Source organism: Narcine bancroftii, chromosome 4, assembly GCF_036971445.1.
Source record: "Narcine bancroftii isolate sNarBan1 chromosome 4, sNarBan1.hap1, whole genome shotgun sequence".
In the NCBI taxonomy this organism is placed as follows: domain Eukaryota; kingdom Metazoa; phylum Chordata; class Chondrichthyes; order Torpediniformes; family Narcinidae; genus Narcine; species Narcine bancroftii.
The window spans coordinates 77,228,795-77,245,580 of record NC_091472.1 but is presented as its reverse complement, the minus strand read 5'-3'; the positions used below and the strand labels follow the sequence as shown (position 1 = coordinate 77,245,580).

At 40.9% G+C, this 16,786-nt stretch overlaps 1 protein-coding gene across 15 annotated transcripts in view; it reads right to left on the bottom strand.

The window, feature by feature from the left end:
* ehbp1 (EH domain binding protein 1) overlaps positions 1 to 16,786 on the bottom strand; it is a 561,098-nt gene that overhangs the window by 102,652 nt on the left and 441,660 nt on the right. For 13 of the 15 annotated variants that reach the window (XR_011355819.1, XR_011355820.1, XM_069931681.1 and 10 more), the window contains 2 exons: positions 9,425 to 9,526; positions 5,430 to 5,560 (listed from right to left, as the gene is read on the bottom strand). Coding sequence is in view for 13 of the 15 variants with exons in the window: in XM_069931681.1 (XP_069787782.1) it covers positions 5,430 to 5,560; positions 9,425 to 9,526 (233 nt within the window). In the remaining 2 variants the exon portion in view is untranslated. The remainder of the gene's footprint in view (positions 1 to 5,429; positions 5,561 to 9,424; positions 9,527 to 16,786) is intronic. The other 2 variants (XM_069931683.1, XM_069931690.1) reach the window with 1 other exon arrangement.

Below are 16,786 nucleotides of genomic sequence, written 5' to 3'. Positions count from 1 at the left end.
CCGCCCTACCCTCATCAATTTCTTTTGTTACCTCCTCAAAACACTCAATTAACCTCGTGAGGCATGACCTGCTCTTCTCAAAGTCATGTTGACTATCCTTGAGTAGACTGTACATCTCTAAATGATCATAGACCCTATCCTTAAGAATCCTCTCCATTAGTTTACATACCACTGACAAAAGACTCACTGATCTATAATTCCCAGGATTCTCCCCATGATCTTTTTTTAAACAAGGGGACTACATTGCCATTCTCCAATCCTCGAGCACCTCCCCTGCGGCTAAAGAGAATTCAAAGATCATAGCTACTGCTCCAGCTATCTCTTCTCTCACTTCCCACAGCAGCCTGGGGTATATTGTATCCATCCCCGGGGACTTATCAATCTTGATGTTTTTAAGAAGATCCAACACTTCTGCTTCCTTAATCTCCAAATTGTCCAGCACAAAGGCCTGTTCAATTTTGACCTTACCATAATCAAGGTCCTTTTCTCTTGTGAGTACTGATGCAAAGTATTCATTTAGGACCTCCCCACCCTCCTCCACCTACAGGCACATGTTGCCTCCCTTCATTAGCGGCCCCACCTTCATTATCATTATCCTTCTATTCTTTACATAAAACATCTTGGGGTTCTCCTTAATTCTACTTGCCAAGGCCTTCTCATGCCCCCTTCAAGCTCTCCTAAGTCCTTTTTTAAGCTCCTTCCTGGCTACTATATACTTCTCATGAACCCTTCCTGTTTCCTATATCTAATATATACTTCCTTTTTCCTTTTGACTTGTTGCCTGATCTATTTCGTCAGCTATGATTCCCTTTTCCTATAATCTTTTCCTTGTCCCAGTGGGACAAACCTACCTTTGACCCTGCTCAAGTGGTCTCTAAACTTCCTCCACATTAATTATGTGCTTTCACCCTTAAACATCTGTTTCCAATTTATTTTCACTAGTTCCAGCCTCATCCCTTTATAATTAGCCCTTCTCCAGTTAAGTACTTTCCCAGTTTGACTGTTTATATTCTTTTCCATAGCTATGTTGAAGCTTAGGGAATTGTGGTCACTCTCACCAAAATGCTCCCCCACCGAGAGATCCACCACCTGACCAGGTTCATTCCCCAGAACAAGATCCAGTATGGCCTCAACTCTAGTCGGCTGGTCCACATAATGTGTCAGGAATCTTTCTTATACACACCTAACAAATTCAGCTCCATCTATCCCTCTTGCAGTCAGTAGGTGCCAGTCAATTTTAGGGAATGTTGTAAGATGGTTATAATGTGAATGTTTGCTCTATGATGCTGCCACAAACCACTGAATTTTATGACTTGTTCGTGACAATAAATTCTGATCTGAATGCTTTGTTAGATGAGAAAGATAAGAGGAAAGAGATCCTTTAGTCACGGAGGCTCACAAAACAATCCAATCATTTGGTCAACCAGTAGTAGAGGTGCTTTTTTTCCACTCAAAATGAAAACCTGGAGTGATGCATCCTTGAAGTGCTGGATAAGGATTAAAAATGACTTCTCTCTTCTCTCTTAAGAAACACCTCTAGTCTCATTCCATGCGAATCAATCATAAGCCCAATCATACTTCTTCAGATTTACAAAATGGCCCGTCTCACAAATATATCTTCATAGAGTTCCACCATGGCAAGAACATTTTTGAAACTATTGAATATTATAATTAACACCCTTTCCCTTCTCTTTCAGAAGATGGTACACAATTAATACCTACAGCAACAAAGATATGAGCAAGGAGCATGCTTCAATTAGTTTCAAGACATGGTATTAACCTTTATTAATCCAGCTGCCAATGCCTGTGGCCAACATCAACGAAGGAGATAAACCAATTGCAGGAAATTTTCTTGCATCACATGTCATAATCTCTTCTGATTTACAAACTGCAGAATTATGAGTTAGTTTAGATCTGAGTTCATTAAATGTGTTCGAATTAACTTTGGGATAATCAACAACTGAGGGAACTACTATGGAATAAGAATAATTTTAATCCATTCATGGGATTGGGGTATCACTGGCAAATTGGTATTTAATTAACATCCTTAATTGCCCTTGAAAGGGAGCGTGAAGCCTCTATCAAAAATGTCACATGCCTTGCAGTGATGGAACTCCAACAGTGCTGTTGAGAAGTTCAAAGATTTTGTCTAATTGAAAAGAGAGAAACACAGGTGTATTTCCAAGTTGAGATGTTGTGTACTTTGAGGTGAACCTAAAGTTTAGATACCCATCAACTGGTGTTCTTAAACATTACTTTATCACCTACTTAATCATTAATAACTTTGCAATTTTCATAAATTAAAGCTATATACCTATCTATATCCTTTGCTGTACCAAGTCCAGTTCAAAAACCACCTTTATTCATGACAATCTGTGTTGGTATCCTGGAGGCTAAATTGGGCCATGTTGTGCTGTTTCTTTAATATGATGGACACCAATTTGACAAAAACATTCAAAGAATTCCCTTGCTCACCTTCTAATGGCATTATAATTTATATTCACCCAAGAGGACAGTCAGGTCTTGGTTTCACATCTTAATGAAAGACATCACCTCTGATGGCACAGTATTAATATTGTGTGTGAAAACATCAAAGTGTTCAAAATGCTCAACTTCCTGGAATGCCTGAACTTGTATCCTTCATATCCTCAGGAAAGAGAAATTATTAATTCTGCAAACAGTAAGGCAATTTAATGCTCTTGTAGTCAAGCCAGTTTGATGAATGAATGATTAAACCAGTGTTCACAAGTATGTTCAAATCTATGCAGTCCTTCTGGTATGAAGGAGCAAAGCAAGAATTTTGCTGGGAGACTAAACGGTCCAGCAGACAGATATAGTGGGAATGAGAGCATCAAAAAAACCGAGGTGAGGAACTGATTCAAGTAGTTCAGAAATAACATTTGAATTATTGTGGCTGCTGTGGAACCAGGGGACTCAGCTCAGTGTTTGAGAAAGGATTACCAAGAAAGCTGTGGGAGATGGCTTCTGATTGGGAAGATAGTGACCATTGAAGTTATAGAAAAATCCTGGGATTTGGGAAGATGGGGCACAAATGGGGTTTTAAAGGAGCCCCTTCAAAGGGGCACTAAAGTCTGGAGATGCTGTGATTGTAGTAAAAATACAGAAGTGCTGTAGGAACTCAGCAGGTCTCACAGCATTCATAGGAGGTAAAAATATATAACCAATGCTTTAGGCCTGAGCCCAACTTCAAGGTATGAGTAAAAAGCAGTACAGACAAACAAACAAAAGGTGTTAATTGGATATGGTAGGAGGACAGGAGAGAAAGATAGAATTGATTGCAGGAGGGGGGGATGTTTTTGCATCTCTGAAAGCAGAGCTGGAGAAAGGAGACAGAGGGAAAGAGAGCTAGAAGAAAGGAGAAAAATGGAATGGTGGTGGGGGGGGGGGGGAGCCACAGAAACCGAAGAAGTAGATGTTAATGCCATCTGGATGGAGAGTGCTCAGATGGAAAATGAGGTGTTGCTCCTCCAATTTGCAGGTGGTCTCAGTCCGGCTGTGCATGAGACCATGGACAGACATGTCGACAAGGGAATTGGGCGGGGAATTGAAATGAGTGGCCATTGGGAGATCCCCGCTATTGCAGCGAACAGAGCCAAGATGCTCAATAAAGCGACCTCCAAGTCTCTCTATGTAGAGGAGATCATAATGGAAGCTCTAGATGCAGTAGATAATCCTTATTAATTCACAAGTGAAGTGTTGCTTCACTTGGAAGGACTGTTTGGGGCCCTGAATGGTGGTGAGGGAGAAGGTGTGTGCACAAGTGGAGCATATCCTGCAGTCACAGGGATAGGTGCCAAGTGGATGATTGGTGTAAAGGGTGGAGTGGATGATGGAGTCACAGAGGGGAGGAGAAAGGAAGATGTGTCTGGTGGTGGTATCATGCAGTAGGAGATGGAAATGGTGAGATGTTTCAATGTGGGGAGTAGTGAATGAGGTGGAAAGAGAGAAGGTTGAGGAGGTTTTAACAAGAAGGCTGTATTTTTGTAGCACCAAAGTGACAAGCAATGTAAAAAAGGAAGCATTGTGTGCAACATAAAACAGGCTGCAGCAAGTAATCTGCTAGCTCATTCAGGAGACGCCAACAGGAAAGGCAAGTAATGAGAAGTTAAAAAGGGTAACTTGCAGGTAGTCAGCTGGAAGCATTCTTTATTGTTTAAAATAATTAGACAAAGTAACTGAGAGAACCAGTGATGGGAATACAAAGGACATGCAGAGAAAAATTATGAATGAGTGAGAGAAAGAAATGCTTGGTTTCGCAGGGAAACAAAAACAGACTGAAGAAACTGGAATGAATGCATAAGAATGTTTCATTCATTTGATTTTATGTTTGGAAATATAGTCCTAAAAATGATCAAATTTCTTAATCACTTTGCTTTTTCAATCCAGCTTCATATCGTTTCTTGTGGTGATGGTAGGATACTGGGTTGCCCAATTTCCTCATCAATTGAAGTCCATTGTACTCCTGTATAACTGATCATAAAGTTTTATATTTGGGCTTGAAGTCAATGCTAATTTTTAATCCTCTGAGGGAAATGCTTTAGGCCAACTGCTAAAGTAAACTGGGTTGGTGTGGGCTGGTGGGGGGTGCTTAACTACTATATCAAGCTCCTTGGAAACTCAATTGTATAAATAGTCAGTTTATTCGATTCACAAAAGTTGAACCAATGTTTCACAAACAAGACTCTAAAGGCTGCCACTCAAAAAGCAAGTTTCAATTATTGGTTGAAACATTTTAAAAAGTCACCAATGATTCTGATATGGATCAAGGAGGAAAAACCTCTCGCCTCATATTAAGATTGTAATTTGAAGTTTGCCTTTGATTGATGTTGCAGCTCACACAATCATCACCTCACCACCTCCTCATGCTCCTGACACCGGTTTGATCTCATTTAATGCTATCGGACTGGAGAGAGTCAATGCAATTTGCTGACCATCTGCAGCTAATGAGTTATTCCCAGTGTAAAACTAGGAATAACTGGTAAGTTATTCTGCAGATACTGTAATAGTAAAAAACAGAAATGCTGGAGGAACTCAGCAGGCCTCACAGTGTCCATAGGAGGTAAAGATATATTACCGATGTTTCTGGTGAGCCTAAATTAATCCTGGTGTACTTTTATCTTGAAGTCATTCATAAGAGAAACTTACATTTTGATTAGGCTTCAGGACATCTCAGAGTGCTTCAAGCCCAATGACATACTGCCTGTTTCAAATTGTGCTGTCATTGAGGAGGGTGGGTGCAATCCTTCTCCATTCAGGGAGAGGTGGGTGGGGTGTAATTACATACTGATCGGAAAGGAAAGGGTATATAACTCTCCTTTGACTTGAAGGGGATGCAATTGCACGTAATTTAATACAAGTAGCAATTGTACACAAATTCAGATCTTAAAAAAAAATAATTTCAAACCAACCTCCAATTCTCCTGGTGCCGCACCATCAATGGAGGCTTTCTGAACAGCAGTCGAGAGTGAAATTGTCGCCTGTGGTTGATCCTCCCAGAGTTTCTTGAGGTTTATGTCAACCAACCTGTTATTTTGACTTCCTAATTAGGCAAGAAATAAATTGTAATGATAAATTCTCTAAAAGCTGCAAATTAAAATCATAACTAGCTCAACCTTACAAAAATTATTCTGGCAATTTAATCAAGATGATAAATACAAAGACATTATGGATTGGCAAAGAATAAATCTTTTGCAGAATCTGACAGCTACCAGCCTCGAGCAAAATAGATTTACTGGGAACACCAGCATAAATCCCAGAAACAATCACCAGGTCATCAGAATTCATGAAGAGCCATCTTCCTACCAGTGCTACCTGACTTCATGAGTGTTTCTGTTTGGTTTCACATTTCTGACAAAATCATATTTAGACATCTGCAAAGATCCTGCACCAAACACATTTTGTTGGAAACCAAAATGGGTGGGGAAGGAAGAGAAGTGGAATTTTCTCTTTCATGAAACTCTCATAAACTTTTAAATTAAATTAAAATAGATTAAAAAAATTAAAATGGAAATAAGTTAAAAGATAACATAAAAAGATAAAATATAAAGAACAGATAAAAACATTAACCTAATTTAGTTGTATGTTTTAAAACCTTTCACTTTCTCTTTTGCATTTGAATCTTGATTTCTGCTGCATCAAGAGCAGCTTAAAATCCATCAGTGAGTCACAAATGATCAGCGTATGTGTGCAGATCAGGATCAACTGTCATGTGACTAGCTGAACACCGGCAGCTTCATTCTGACCTGTCAGCCACAGCCAGCAGGACTATTTGAAGGTAGTTGGTGTGCAGACAGAGAGAGAGAGAGAGAGAGAGAGAGAGAGAGAGAGAGAAAGAGAGAGAGAAACGAGGGAAAAACAATAGACGTGTGGGCTGACATTTATTTTTTTTGTCAATCTAAAGTTATTAATTATAATAGATTTAAACTGGTTGCTTGTGATGCTAATTAATCCAAAAGATTTCAGATTTGTGACTACAAAAAAACATTTGATAACACTGGATTCCAAAAGCCTGTCTTTATTCTCCTGACAATCTTAAAAGTTGCTCCCCATTGAGAAACCAATATTAATTTTGAATGTACTTTGAGTAAAATGAAGACAAGATATCAGCAAATTTTATGATTCAACACAGAATATCCTGTGGAAGAAATATCAATCTTATGCCGCAGCACAAAAATGTTTCTTTTCCATGGACTCGGCACTTTATGGGTACTGGGCAAGAGCTTTTACAAACATTAATTAACATTGTAGTTCATGCATTTGTCACTTGACACAATTTAAATATGCAAAATAGATTTAGGATTGTTCTTAAAGCAACATTTTTTTTATTAGAAGGGTACCTTAGGTACTGATTTTGGTAATGGATTTTAAATATATGTAAGAATATATTTTACTCTATTTACTGTCCAAATCCACTGATTAACTGACTAATTCAGAAGAGCATCCAACCACTAGCTTCATGCAAGGCTTTTGAATGATTTTAAGTAAATATTTAGTTTTAATATTGTTTTGTACTTGTTGTACAATATTAAAACTAAATATTACAATGATCAGAATGTGACTGTAAGCAAAAACTACAATAATATGCCTAACTGCTGTAAATTTAGAAATAATACATACAATTCTCTCATCTAGATCATCAATATATATTTGTAAATAGCTGATAGCTCACTACTGCATTCAGAGAGGACATAATGCTGGGCTGAACTATTGAGCTAGTATGGGTAGATATTGGAAATAATAAATGTGCAATCACTCGGATGGGACAGCATTATATGACTCCCAATAGCCACCAGGAGGCAGAGGAACAGATGTTTAAACAGATAATGAAGGTACTAAATGAGAACTTTGCATTAGTGTTTACTGATGAGAAGGATGTGGACTGCGATAGGGAACATAATGTGGAGATTGCTCATGTGTTCTTTCTTTGGCTTGGCTTCGCGGACAAAGATTTATGGAGGGGTAATGTCCACGTCAGCTGCAGGCTCGTTTGTGGCTGACAAGTCCGATGCGGGACAGGCAGACACGGTTGCAGCGGTTGCAAGGGAAAATTGGTTGGTTGGGGTTGGGTGTTGGGTTTTTCCTCCTTTGCCTTTTGTCAGTGAGGTGGGCTCTGCGGTCTTCTTCAAAGGAGGTTGCTGCCCGCCGAACCGTGAGGCGCCAAGATGCACGGTTGGAGGCGATATCGGCCCACTGGCGGTGGTCAATGAGGCAGGCACCAAGAGATTTCTTTAAGCAGTCCTTGTACCTCTTCTTTGGTGCACCTCTGTCACGGTGGCCAGTGGAGAGCTCGCCATAGAACACGATCTTGGGAAGGCGATGGTCCTCCATTCTGGAGACGTGACCCACCCAGCGCAGCTGGATCTTCAGCAGCGTGGATTCGATGCTTGCGGACTCTGCCAGCTCGAGCACTTCGATGTTGGTGATGAAGTCACCATGTATTAGGGCATTTTGAAATCACAAAAGCAGAGGTTTTGGTCTTTTGAGGAGAAGTAAAATGGATGTCTTCTGGGCCTGGTGGGATTGATCCCTGGTTATTCATATATTTGGTTGTCTTTCAATAACCAGGGATCTATCCCACCAGGCACAGTTGGCGTAGCTGTAAACGTAATGTTGTTACAGCACCAATGAGTAGGGTTTGAACCCAGCGCTGCCGGGACATGTAAGGTCTACATGGGTTTCCTCCGGGTGCTCTGATTTCTTTCCAGGCTTGTGGGCCAGAAGGGATTGTTACTGTGTCTAAAAAAATGCCCTAACCTATACCGATGCAATGGATCTTGAATGACATTCTCTTGCCACAATTAAATATGTTTCATAGTGCCTCAGAAAAGGGATTCTGGGAATGGATGAAATTGTGCCAAAGCAGATGAGGTTTTACAATATGTGATTTGTCCTGGAATTTAGTAGCATTGAGCAATAGCTTTGCAATTTGGAAGAAATTTTGAAATTCTTTCTTTAGGAAATGATCTTCAGTATAAAATTAATTTATTTGGCTTTCTGTGTTATCTTGCTTTCAGAACTCCCAAATCTGTCCACACAAAACCAGATAACTGTTCCTGTTTCATCAATCTATGTTCAATTTGTTGTCATTTCTCTATGTGAAAGACTAGGGTTTGCTGTCCACTGGTTGGGTAGGCAGTCAAAATCAATGAGCAAAAGCAATGCAGTAATTGTATTGGGAGGCTAGCAACACATTTTGGGATCATAGCTGCAGGACAAACACTGGAATTGACCACACAGTAAACTGAGACAATCCAAGAAAACCACCTAAATGGTTGGATTCAATATTTTGCTGTGAAATGTTATTAGCAATGAAATGTAAAATGTCAACATGGGAAAAATCTACATCTCATCCAGTGAGTATATTTTGAGCATACATGACTGATAGGAATAATGCTCCTATGATTCGCTTATTTGTCAGCACTTAAGACCACATGAGGAATGACCGACCATATGGAAACTTGGTGGGCAGATTCACTGTGGATTTGGAAGACCACATAAAATACCACTCTTCAGGAACACCACAATAGATTGAATGCTCTCTTCTTGTGCCTTTAATATAGATGATTCCAAGAAATTTGTTGGAAAAGTTCAAATAAATGTACTGTATCTTCATACAATTTTTTGAAGTGGAAAAATAGTGTATGAGCAAATTACACTTTTTAAATCAATTTACAGTGATTTTGTATTGCATGGGAAATTAAAGGTGTTGGTGTCTTAAAAACTGCACGTGATTAATGAATTGTACATCATGTTATAATACATTATTTTAAGGTATCACAGTGAAAACAGTGCTGGAGCTGAAAGTTGTAATATGAAAAACAGACATGAAAGACACACACAGCTCCAGCAAGCACCAAAAATTGCATTTTCCACAGGTTAAAAAGCATAACATAATTAGAATTACCAAGCGAATCAAGGTCAGTTTCATTATTAGTGTGATCCTCTCCACCTCCCAAAACAGAGCATTCAATGCCTTCCTCATTAGTATCTACCACAGCAATAGCATCTGTAGAAACAAGAAAATCAGCAAAAAAACGATCAAAACACATGAGATCAATGAAACTATTAGTCACCAATTAGCATATTCATGCATGCAAGAATGCTGAACAGTGTTAGTGAAAATGGATGATTTAATGTTCTTCACTTGTAGAACATCTGCACAGAGTAATATTTCACATCACAATAAATGGTTGGTGTTTTTATGATATGACGTGTACAGCCACAGTGACAAATAACAGAATGAACAGACTGATAAGAATATACAATTTAAAGTCGGAGTAAGCTGTATGGCTCTTCAAATAAGTTCAGGCGAAAATAAAATCTTGACTGATCTAAATGCAACCTTAACTCCATATTGCTGTTTTTCAGGTATCAATCTCTGCCGTACAAATATTCCAGGACTTTGCTTGCTTTGTCAAAAAGATTTCCAAAGACACCTGATCCTTAAAGAAAGACCCTAGTCTCTCTTAATGGGTAACCCCTTAGTTTTTAAAGAGAATCTCTGATATCAATAGTCATATCTGTAAAAGACAATCTTTCACCTACTGCGTCTTTACTATCTATAAAGTTCCTTAATCTGCATAGAAGCCTATTCTATAATTTTAAAAAAATGTTAATAAATGCAAAGGTCACCTTTTGACATTCTCCACGCTATTCGAAAATATCATAATCAGCTGGAGATTGGCGAGTAAAGCATAAAATGCTTGTGCATTTGGGGAAAGGATAAGATTGTAAATGTTGGAATATGGAGCAAAAAAACAAACTGTTGGAGAAATTCAGTGGGTCAGGCAGCACCTGGACTGGATAGAATGTCTTCAGCAGCTCCTTTAGCAATGCATTTGCAAACTAGATTTCAGGAGAATGGCCAAGTGCTTTGCTTTCCTGCATTTATTTCCTAATTGTGCAGCACAACTATCCAATCTCTGCAAACTAGGAAGCAGGTGGTTTCTGATATGTTGTACAAATTCAGATGAACTATAACACTCAAGTCCATACAGGTCTAGGAAGCATAATCATCATAACATCAGCAACTAGTTTTGTTGGGAAAGTAAAAAGGGAATTCTGGTTCCTGATTGGTGATATGGAAAGAGAAATGGCAGATGAAGTTCAATCCCGACAAGTGTGAGGTTTTGCACTTTGTGAGTTCAAATGTGACAGGTAAATACAGCAAATGGCAGGATTTTTCAGACCATTGATCTACAGTGGAATCTCGAGGTGCAAGTTCATAGCTCCCTGAAAATGACAGCATAAGTAGATAGGATGATAAGGAAGTTGCATTCATCAGTAGGGTCAATGAGGATTAAAGTTGGGGAGTCATGGGAACTGCATAAAATTTTGGTTACGCTATATTTCGAATATTGTCTTGGTCACTGCAATAGAGGAAGGATTATGGAAACTTTGGAGAAGGTGCAGAAGAGGATCACTAGGATGAGACCTACATAACAATTATGAGAGAGGTTGAACAAACTTGGATATTTTTCTTTGGAGGGTGAAGGCATAAAAGAGATCTGATAATAGTTTATACAATTATGAGGCATAGATAAGGGGAGACCATCAGGGGCTTCTTCCAGAGTGGAATTGTCAAATACTGGAGGGCATAGATTTAAGATGAGAGGGAAAAGTGTCAAAGAAAAGTGCGAGGCAAGTTTTATTTTTGCACAGAAAGTGCGAGGTGGCTAAAACATGCTGCCTGTTTTTTTTTATTGGTGGGGGGGGAGGAAGAGAGTGGTCGATGGAAGCAGACAGTGATGTTTAAAAGGCATTTAGATTGGCAGATGAACATACCAGTAGTGAGCATCAAGCCAACTGGAATTAGTTCAATTTGGCATCATAGTCAGCACCGACATCATAGGCTAAAGGGCTTATTCCTGGGCTAATATTGTTCTAGGTTCCATACTGTAGTGTGAATGTGAAGGGTCATGTAACCTCTCTGTCTGGAACCTGATGGGAGTGTGGATTGTGGAGGGTCGATGTGGCTTCTCCGTCTGAAACCTATTGGCAATATGGACTGACATTCTCCGATGTCCCCAAAACTGATGAAGTCAACTTACAAGACTCCAAGAAGTCTAGTAGACTGTGGGTGCAGCAGACATAAGGTCCGCCAAAAAAAAGGGGAGATCATTGTGCTTGGTGTTAGGTCTGCTTTGTTCATGAATGAGTGAGACAAACACCAGACTGAGTCGAAATCAGGGTTCTTTGTTCTTTATTACCGGATTGTAACACTTGCAACTAACCATGTTAGTCGGAGAATGCATTCTGCCGTTATCAGCAAAATGGTGATTTTTTATACCCTTGGATACATGCTTAGAACATCATCATATCATTACTTGTCCAATGACTAAAACTGTTGCTATCCTTTCCCTGCTAGCTTCCTGCCTCTCAATCCATCAATGTCTCTCTTATCTTGTAAGTACAAGGATGCATTCACATCTTGTTACAGCCCTGTACAGGGTAACTCCTTACACATTCCCATCTCATGATGTTTTACCTTACATTGGTCCGGCAGATAGAGGGTGAATCACACCTTTCACACTACCAGACTAACCAATTCACCAGATATCAGTGAATTCTTCCAGACCCTCCCCAACAACCTGCTCTTCTCCGAGCCTGTGCTGATCGGCGCTGTTGGAGCCCAGGAACATGCACAAAGCACCACCAGAGCAGAATGTGGCACCTGCATCACTGCTCTGGCACATACAGCTGAGGGTCTTCCCACTGTGTTGACCCTGCTTGACAACTACCACAGGAGCTGTTTGTGTGGACTCTTTTATCCAAAATGTTTCAGTAATGATGGCATTCTTTCACTCCCCTCCCCACTTTACCACCTCAATACACTTTCAGTCTGTGGGGAGTTGGTATGTCAGTCATTTTACGAAACACTACTTTCACCCTTCTGTTTTGCCTATCCGTTCATACACTAGGCACTTACTTTCTAACAATGTATTTACCATTTGTAACAAGGTATTAATTTCATGTTTGTAATCATGTTTTTTTGTTTTTTTAATGATTGGAAAGTGGTGTGACTTCCGAAGGGTGGAATGTAGTGTGGATTGTGGAGGGTCATGTGACCTCTCTGTCTGGAATCTAGTCAGAAGTTGCATCACCTGCCAATCAAGGTTCTGCCCACCTATTGGTGCACACCTGACCATTGTCCCCTTTAATCACCGAGTGATTACCTAGGCCGGATCATCCATCTTACTGTACTATAAAGTACACCACTTATAATTGTAATTTCGGGACCGTTGCTGAAAGAGGAAGAGTGAGGGACTTGAGAGAGCTGTGACTGTCAGGAACCAGTTGGAGATGAGTGCTTTTAAAAAGGGAACAGAAAAGGGTTAAACAGAACGGTGATTGGTGGAGGAGTAATAAAGATAAAGGTCAGTGACAAATAAAAAAGGGGGTAGCTCAAGAGGAGCGACAAGTGTGTGAGTAACTCAGGAAAGGAGTGGATCTTTTAGGCTTTAGGCAAGCTTAATTCCAGTGAGGCAAGGCCAGGTAAGATCTTTGAATTTAAATTAGGAAGAGTTAATAGCATCAGCAGCTAGGGCATAGAATGCCCCGATTGCAGGACGTTAGAAATCTGGGACAACACAATTGCACAATTGTCCTTGATGGCTATACATGCAGGAGGTGCATTCAGCTGCAGATCCTGGTAGACCAAGTTAGGGAGCTGGAGTTGGATGAACTCTGGCTTATTCGGGAGACAGAGGCAGCGATAGAGAGGAGCTTCAGGGAGACAGTCACGCCCAAAAGTCAGGAGGCAGGTAACTGGGTGACTGTTAGAAGACGGAAGACGTCATATGTCAGATTTATTGTCAGGGTACATACATGATGTCACATACAACCCTCAGATTCTTTTTCCTGTAGGTGTAGCAGAATTACCCCTAATTGGTAGTGCAAAAATAAACTGTTCACAGTATAAACATGTGAACAAATAAAATAACTGTAAACATAAATGAATGTAAACAAACAGAGAGAACAAAGAAAATCAGTCAATAAAGTACACAAGTAAGAGTCCTTAAATGAGTTTCTGATTGACTTTGTTGTTGAGGATTCTGATTGTATTCCTGATCCTGGTGGTGTGAGTCTTGTGGCACCTATATCTCTTTCCTGATGGCAGCAGCAAGAACAGAGCCTGTGCTGAGTGGTATGGTTCTTTGATGATTGCTTCTGCCCTCCCATTCCCTGTAGATGTTCTCAATAGTGGGGAGGAATTTGCCTGTAATGTCCACTACTTTTTGGAGGGCTTTATACTCATGGGTATTGGTGTCCCCATACCAGATCTTGATGCAGCCGGTCAATACACTTTCCACCACACCTCTGTAGAGATTTTGTGAAGGGTAGGGGAATAAGCAAACAATGAAGAGGACTCCTGTGGCCATTCTCCTGAACAATAAGTATACTGTTTTGGATACTGTTGGGGGGGGGGGGGGGGGTCGATCTACCAGGGACAAGGGTGATGGTCACATCTCTAGTGGAGAGGCTGGCCCCTCAGCTTAGATGGGAAGGGGGGAGAAGAGGAGAGCCATGGTGACGAGGGACTTGTTGGTTAGGCAAGCAGACAGGAGGTTTTGTGAATGACCAGGGTCAGGGTCAGCATTTTGAAGGGGGAGGGTGAGCAGCTGGATGTTGTGGTCCATGTGGGGACCAATGACATAGATAGGAGTAATGATGAGGTCCTGAAGAGGGAACATAGGGAGTTATGTAAGAAGTTAAAAAGCAGGACCTCAGTGGTGGTAATCTCGGGATTGCTGCCTTTGCCAGGCACCAAAGAGGGTAGGAAAAAGAAGGTGTGGCAGAAGAGTTGGTGCAGAGAGCAGAGGTTCTGATTTGTGGATTGTTGGGATCACTTCTGAGGAAGGTCTGACCTGTACAAAAAGATGGGCTGCACCTGAACTGGAAAGGGACCAATATTCTGCCGGGCAAGTTTGCTAGAGCTGTTGGGGAGAGTTTGAACTAGCTTGGCAGTTGGGTGGGAACCAGAATATGAGTGCAGAGAATAGGGAAGAAGGTCAAAAACATGATGCTATGTGTCCTAAGTTTGTGAGGAAGGACAGGAAGGGGACTATGTAACCAGTTAAAGGGATTTAAATGTGTCTATTTCAATGCTAGGACTTTAGGAATAAAGGGGACAAACTTAGAGCATGGATCAGTACGTGGAACTATGATGTTGTGGCCATTACAGAGTCTTGACTGGAGGAAAGGTATGGTTGGCTAATGCAGGTTCCGGAGTTTTAGCATTTTAAAAGGAATAGGATGAGAGGTAAGGAGGGGGGGGGGGGGGGGAAGGGGGGGGAAGTTGGCAGGAGTAGCATAACTGCTCAGGAATAATTTCACAGCTATAGAAAGGGAGGTGGCTGTAGAGGGAATGTCCACTGAGTCAGTGTGGGTAGAATTCAGAAATAGGAAGGGAGCAATCACTGTGCTGGGAGTAGTCTATAGGACCCCAAATAGCCCTCGGGACACTGAGAAGCAGATGAACAGGCAGATTTTGAAATGGTGGAGGAAATACAGGGTTGCAGTGATGGGTGATTTCAACTTCCTTACTATTAACTCGCATCACCTTGCTGCAAGAGGGATACATGGAGCTGAATTTGTCAGGTGTGTCCAAGAGGGATTCCTGACCAGTTGCTGAGAGGAGAGGCCAAAATTGGATCTAATTCTAGGTAATGAATCTGGTCAGTAGGTGGACCTTTCAGTGGGGAAGCATTTTGGTGAGAGAGATCACAACTCCCTGAGCTTTAGCATAGCCATGGAAAAATATAAAAATAGACAACATTGGGGAAGGGCTAATTATGATGGGATGAAGCAGGAACTAGCAAGAGTAAAATGGAAACAGATGTTCAAGGGTGAAAGCACAGAACTAATTTGGAGGAAGATAGGGACGACGTGCTGGGTTCAGGTTAGGCTTGTCCCACTGGGACAAGGAAAAGATGTAAGGAGAAAAGTGAACCATAGTTGATGAAACTGGTGAGGCAGCTAGTCAAGAGGAAGAAGAAGCATATAGTTCCCAACCTTTTTCTTCCAACTCACATACCACTTTAAGTATTCTCTATGTCATTGGTGCTCTGTGATTAGTAAGGGATTGCTTAAGGTGGTATGTGAGTGGGAAGGGAAGGTTGAGAACCACTGTTCTAGACCCAATTGTTATTGAAATATTTTGCTTGAGAAAAATTGTCATTGGTCCATTTCCTTTGGAGTTATGAAACCATGCACATAACATTTCAATTAGGCATGATTAAAACAGTGGTTTTCAAATTTCTTTCTTTCTACCCCACATCCCACCTTAAGCAATCCCAATCACAAAGCACCTATGTGAATTGGAAGAAAAAGGTTGGGAACTACTGAGATAGAGGAAGCAGGAAACTGGAGGGGCTTATGAGAAGTATATGGTAGCCAGGAGGATCTTAAGAAAGGACTTAGGAGTGCTTGAAGGGGGCATGAGAGGGCCTTGGCATGTAGGATTAAGGAAAACCTCAAGGTGTTCTATACATTTGTGAAGAACAGAAGGATGAAGTGAGTGAAGGTGGGGCCGCTAAAAGATAAAGGAGGCAACATATGCCTGGAGGTGAATGTTGAGAGGTTCTCCATGTACACTTTGCTTCAGTATTCACAAGAGAAAACGACCTTGACCAGGGTGAGGTTGGAATAGAACAGACGTGTGCTGGACAATATGCAAATTAAGGAAGAGGAAGTGTTGGATCTTCTTAAAAACATCCAAGATTGATAAGTCCCCGAGACTGGACTCAATATACCCAGGTTGCTGTGAGAAGTGATAGAAGAGAGATCTGGGGCAGAAGCTACGATCTTTGAGTCCTCTTTGGCTGCGGGGGAGATGCCGGAGGATTGGAAAATGGCAAATGTAGTCCCCTTGTTTAAAAAAAGAAATAGGGAGAATCCTGGGAATTACAGATCATCGAGTCTTAAGTCAGTGGTGTGCAAACTAATGGAGAGGATTCTTAAGGATAGGATTTATGAACATTTGGAGAAGTGCAGTCTACTCAAGGATAGTCAGCATGGTTGTGCCTCACGAGCCTAATTGAGTTTTTTGAGTAAGTAACAAAAGAAATTGGTGAGAGTAGGGTGGTAGATGTGGTCTACATGGATTTTATTAAGGCATTTGACAAAGTCCCCCTTGAGAGACTTGTTCAGAAAGTAATGAGACATGGAATCCATGGAACCTTGGCTGTGTGGATAAAACAAAAATTGGCTTACCAGGTAGCAGAGAGTAATAGTGAAAGAAAGTATTCTGCCCGGAGGTCAGTGA